The sequence below is a fragment of the Myotis davidii genome, unplaced genomic scaffold (genome assembly GCF_000327345.1).
Source record: "Myotis davidii unplaced genomic scaffold, ASM32734v1 scaffold282, whole genome shotgun sequence".
Taxonomy (NCBI): domain Eukaryota; kingdom Metazoa; phylum Chordata; class Mammalia; order Chiroptera; family Vespertilionidae; genus Myotis; species Myotis davidii.
The window spans coordinates 445,098-450,871 of record NW_006293249.1 but is presented as its reverse complement, the minus strand read 5'-3'; the positions used below and the strand labels follow the sequence as shown (position 1 = coordinate 450,871).

The 5,774-nt window shown below is 38.7% G+C and overlaps 1 protein-coding gene across 7 annotated transcripts in view; it reads left to right on the top strand.

Annotated features, from left to right (window-relative positions):
- HDAC11 (histone deacetylase 11) overlaps window positions 1-5,229 on the top strand; it is a 36,116-nt gene extending 30,887 nt beyond the window's left edge. For all 7 annotated transcript variants that reach the window (XM_015566034.1, XM_015566035.1, XM_015566032.1 and 4 more), the window contains one exon: window positions 5,040-5,229. In XM_015566034.1, the coding sequence (XP_015421520.1) occupies window positions 5,040-5,182 (143 nt within the window). In that variant the 3' untranslated portion in view covers window positions 5,183-5,229. The remainder of the gene's footprint in view (window positions 1-5,039) is intronic.
- Window positions 5,230-5,774: the final 545 nt, after the last annotated feature.

Sequence of the window (5,774 nt, the reverse complement as noted above, 5' to 3'; positions counted from 1 at the left end):
ATTCAGCAGGGCTGAAGGAGATGGGGGGAGGTCATTGCTCTCCAAAGACGAGGGTCTGGGAAAGTATGGGATGGGAAGGCAGGAAGGGTTCGACTCTGATGGTGGCTCTGCACAGTGGGTGCTCCTGCAGGGCAGCACATTGTGTGTGCGTGTGTGTGTGTGTGTGTGTGTGTGTGTGTGTGTGAGCAGGTGCTCCAGCAGGGCAGCGTGTGTGTGTGTTTGTGTTGCTGCAACCAGCACAGCTAGGGTTTGGGATCTGAAGGAGGGGTCAACGCACAAATGAAAATACTATACAAGAAATATGAATTTAGAAGGCATGGGGGCGGGGGGCAGGTGGAGACCTCTCTCTTGGAGAGGCACCCTGAAACCTCGCCTTAGCCGCTTTTTTAGTTTTAGATACACATCTTACCCTCAGTAAAGCATGGCAAACAGGTAGCAGACAGACCGTCTCTAAGATCAATAAAGATCAGTAAGGTCCAGTAAACATGTACTTTTAGGCTATTAGGTCAGGAAATTGCTTCAAGTCACCACTTTCTCAACACGAACAATGGTGCTTAGCCTTGCCAATACTCAAGGTCCATTGGCCTTTTGCATTCCTTGATGCACTCTCATGATAGTATTGACAGTGGATGGCCTCCCGCATCTCCCCCTTTTTGTTTTCTTAATCTTGAAAATGTATGTTGTCTGTAGGTCTTGAGTCCTTTTAAGACTTTCATTCTGCCGAAACCGGTTTGGCTCAGTGGATAGAGCGTCAGCCTGCGGACTGAAAGGTCCCAGGTTCGATTCCGGTCAAGGGCATGTACTTGGGTTGCGGGCATATCCCCAGTAGGAGATGTGCAGGAGGCAGCTGATCGATGTTTCTCTCTCATCGATGTTTCTAACTCTCTATCTCTCTCCCTTCCTCTCTCTGTAAAAAATCAATAAAATATATTTAAAAAAAAAAAAAAAAAGACTTTCATTCTGCATCTGCAGACTAGAAATAAACATATAAGAACAAGAATGAGACAGACAATAGTGGTTATGCTAACAGGCAAATGTAAGGAGATTCAATGAAAAGGATTGAGTTCTTTCATGTCCTTTTTAAAATGCTGCCAGGTATCTAAGGAACTAGTTTGTAGTAAGCTCCTTTCTGGGCCATCAGTTCTTTATGGGTCCCCTTCTCAATCACTGCCCCCTGTGACATGACAGCAATGATATTTGAGTTCTGGGTGGTGGACAAATGGTGGGCAATGACAATGCAGGTGTGACCTCCTCTGGCTTTGTCCAGGGCAACCTGCACCATTGCACAACTGATGACTGCTAGCATGACAGGGCTTTTTCACCATCCTTCAAGTTATCTCTGGACTGTTTGTCATCTGTCTCATTCTCCTCCCATTCCTTATCTTCAGCGTGTTGCTTGGGGCTATTGCTTTTTGGGGCTGGAGTAGTTGTCTGTCTGCAGCCGCAGATACAGGGTGAGGCTCCAGGTGCAAGGTCCTCATTAGTCTGGTCAGTTCCTCTCTCAGATCCATGTTGAAGTTTAATATTCCTTGCAGGAATCCACACAGGCTCCTTTCAGGAATCCACATGGGCTTGGATGAGTTTTCTGGAAATACACAAGCATATCCTTGACCAAATGATAACAAGGGTTGGGACCATTCCATGAACCAGACTCGGGATCTTTCCATTTAACCGCACCATTTTCCTTTGGTTTATTCTGACACCAGTGTAATTCCATAGGTGTCTTGCCATCAGTGTTACAAGTGAAAATATTTAAAGTAATTAAGGCTTGGTGTAGTCTACTTACAGGAGATTTCAGCACTACTCCCCCTTTTTGTTTTTCAAGTTGGGATTTTAGCCACTGATTTTGGCATTCTATAATTGCTTGTCCTTGGGAATTGTATGGTATTCCCATAATGTACTGAATTTTCCACTTTTTATAAAATTGTTGGAAAAGATAGCTTGTGTATGCGGGTCCATTATCAGTTTTAGTAATTTTTGGCATTCCCATGACAGCAAAAGCAGCTAGGCAATGATTAAGGACCTGTTTTGCCATTTCCCCTGTAGATGCAATGGCCCATAGGATCTTTGAAAAAGTGTCTACAGAGACATGCAATGCCCCAAGGTGTCCAAAAGGAGTATAGTGTGTTATATCCATTTGCCAGATATGGCCCCTTATCAATCCTCAAGGGTTAATTCCTGTATTAGGCCCTTGAGGCAGATGTAACATGCAAGTGGGACATTCCTTGATAATCTCTTTTGCCTGCTGTCAAGTGATGGAGAATTGTTTAGTAAAAGCTGATGAGATTCTGTGGCCTGTTTTAATAAAGCAACCAATTGATTAGCATATGCATTTCTTTTTGTTAAAGGACCAGGCAGGGTGGTATGAGCCCTGATGTAATATAAAAGGCATATTGTCTTTGCTGTATAATTCGCTGTACCTGTTTAAATAGTATAAATAGACTTTGGTCACTGAACTATTTTAATTGAGCAGTCTCAATTCTGTTTACCAGGCCAGTAGCATAAGCAGAGTCAGAGATAATATTAAGAGGCTCTTTGAAATCCTGCAATGCAGTCTTGATAGCTTCGAGTTTAATTCTTCGCACAGAAGTATGACTGGTCTGGATGACTTGGTCTGAATTCATTGTATGATAAGCAGCTTTATCATTAGATGAACCATCAATAAAAACAGTTAATGCTCCAGGAATAGGTTCCTGCCTAGTATTTTTTTAAATATAATAATAGGGGTGTAATGTAAAAATTGTAGTAATTTGTTTTTTAGTAGGTGACAACTAAGTTGCCCTGAGTATCTACTTAGTCCAGTCTGCCAATTCAGATCAGTCTGAATTAACATTTCTAATTGCTTCCCAGTGAGGGGAAGATAGATGCATTGGAGTTCTTCTCCTCTAAACTGCCTGCAGTGCTTTCTGAGTTGAGATATTAATTGAGCCATGAGTTTTATACATTTAACTACAGTTTTAGAAGATTGATGCCCTAGGTGGACCTACTCAATAATAGGAGAGTTCTTATTTTGGAAGATGACCCCAGTGGGACTATTTGCAGTAGGGTTAATCTGTCCTGATAAATGCAATTCTGGCTGTACCCGTGCTACTTGGGCTGAGGAGATTGCCTGCTCAATTCTTAGTAACTCCTCCCTAACTTCATTTGTTAATGTTCGGTGAGAGAAAAGATTAGAGCCACCCCTAAGTATATTGAATAAATTTGTCATTTCTCCCATAGAGATTTTTTTTATAAGGTCTTAACTAAATAATATCCCCTAATAATTTCTTAAAGTAATTTAAGGTCACGGCAATTCTTTTGTATTTCTATCTTTTGAGGCCTAATATATTGATTTTTCAATTATGATTGCTAGATATTGAAGGTATTTCCCTCTGTATTTTTTCCCAGAGCAATCTCTCAGCCACATTTAGGGAGTTGCTTTTAAAAATTTTTCTTTTAAACAGCAACCAATTTGGTTGCCTTTCAGAAAAACGGAGGAGAGAGACATGCTGGTCAATACTGCAATGCATACATCTCAAGTAAAAGTAACTTTCTTTTTACTTATGGTGTCTCATTAATGGTGAGATTTAATGCTTGAATAATAACTTTTAGTTTACTTTGTAAGTAGTAGCAGAAGAGATTTAAAATTTCTCCTTTTTTATTAAGCTTAAAATTTACTTTTAAACAACATTCTTTTTGGCTAGTGCTCATTTGCATATGTATGCAAATTTTACTTTGGATTACTAGAACCAATTGCTCATAAAATATTGGCTTCTCATATAAATGAGTTTATATGAGACCTTGATTATATTGTGAAAAACTAACTTACTAAGTAATTAAAGTAGGTGTCTTTATTGAAAAAGCAAAGTTAAGCAAACTTATATATTTGACCTATGAAGTACAGATGCTGTCCCACCCCCCAGCCAATATGAAGAGAGGCTGGGTGGGGGTCTGAGGCATTATGTATGCTCCTGTTTCGAAATTTCACTGCTGAATATTCTGGTTTTGCTTAAGAAGTATTCAGCAACCTTGTCCTGCCCTCCCTTTCTGTATTAACCATTTGCTCTGTTCTTGGCAGGGGAGGTAAGTGTAGTGGTCTAGCCTTTGTTTAAACTTCCCTGAGATTTTTATGACCCTTTTACAACTTTTGTAAATAGTTAACTTTAGAACTTATTTCTTTCTTTTAACATTTCTTTTTTCCTTCTCATTACACACGCAACCTTCACAAATTTCACAATTTTAAATTAGCCTTCAAACTTTCTTTCCATGTCCTTCAAAAATGCATAACCATGCTTTAGACCTTCCATTAAGTATTTCCACTCTAATATTCTTTCTTTCTGTCATTAACTTGTATATACCTTCAGTAAATTGCACAGACCTTTTTCTTTTAAAATGTATGTCCATGCCTTCTATTATTAAAACCATACAATATTTAAACCTCAATTTCCCAATGATAATTACAAGTAAACAGCCAGCATTTCTTAGGTTGACATTTATGAACATTCTCACCTTTAAGAAATATAGTTTTAGATTTTCTACAATAAAAGGTAAAACCAGATGAAATTAAAACTTGTTGGAATATTTAGATATTTATCATTTAATCTAACAATGTTCTAAAGTCTTTAATTTACCAAGGACTTTGGAAAATTATGTATAGGCATATGAGGCTGGAGAAAAGGCAGGGGGAGGAGGGAGCAGGCCTCTAGCTGATTTAAACTGCTACATTCTTCCTTAGAGATAACATCTAAGGTTACTGCTGCAGCTTCTCTGCTTTTACAGTGAGAAGGGCAACTGGCCCTTTCCTCTAACAGAGAGTGCACTCAGTCTCCTCTTGAGTGACTGCACTTACATTATTAATATATTTATAATTACTACTGAAAAGCTTTGTTACAGATTCTTCATTTTAGTTACATCTATTTATTTATGTTTTAACACTTTGAGATTTTAAAGCCAATTATTATCGAAGGCATTTTCTTCTGCAAAATCTGTAACAGAGATAACTTACCGACTTTCAGTGGCTTTAATGTTAAAGTATTATTTTATTTTATTTTTCTTTATAGAAACAGGAGTGCCTGCAGGACGTGGGAGGCAACCTTGGAATGCGGTCCATTATTCAAGAACTGCCCATTATTATGGAAACACTAATCTTATTGCCCAAACACAACCTGTATATTTTCTTTGTGTCATTTTCACCATCTTCTAAAGAATAACAGAGGCTGAATTAATTTTTTTTTTGCCTGTTCCATTTAATCCATGAAGAAATGGGGCTTAGACCGAGAGGCCAAAATCGGGTGGGGTGCCTTCCTCTTAAACTGCCTTTTCCCTTCCCCGGACACATTTCCAATTTGTGAGAAATGGCTTATTTATTTACATTTCAAATGAGAGACTAGAAAACAAAAACATGGTGAAATGAGACTTTTAATAACACTCCCAAGAGTGGGCGTCCATTTTGCAGGATCACCAAGAGACCTAGTAATTAATGGGCTGGGGCCTTTTTTAGTTATCTCTCTTTGTCTAGGGAATTTTCCTAGGGCCTGTGTTATCGGCCACATGTACCCCTCATATTCTCTCTCCCCACCCCCACATTCTGTTTGCTCTGGGGAAATTTAGTAATGGCCTGGCCATCTACTGTTTCTTTTCTATGAGGATAAATTAAAGGCATGCTTAATAGACTAACAATAAACAAATTAAACCAAACAAAAAAGACAGATAAAACAACAATCAACAGACAAGCACGCATTATACATAGACAAGACTTAATAAATCAGAGTTCTTTTCATGGATCTTTCAGATGT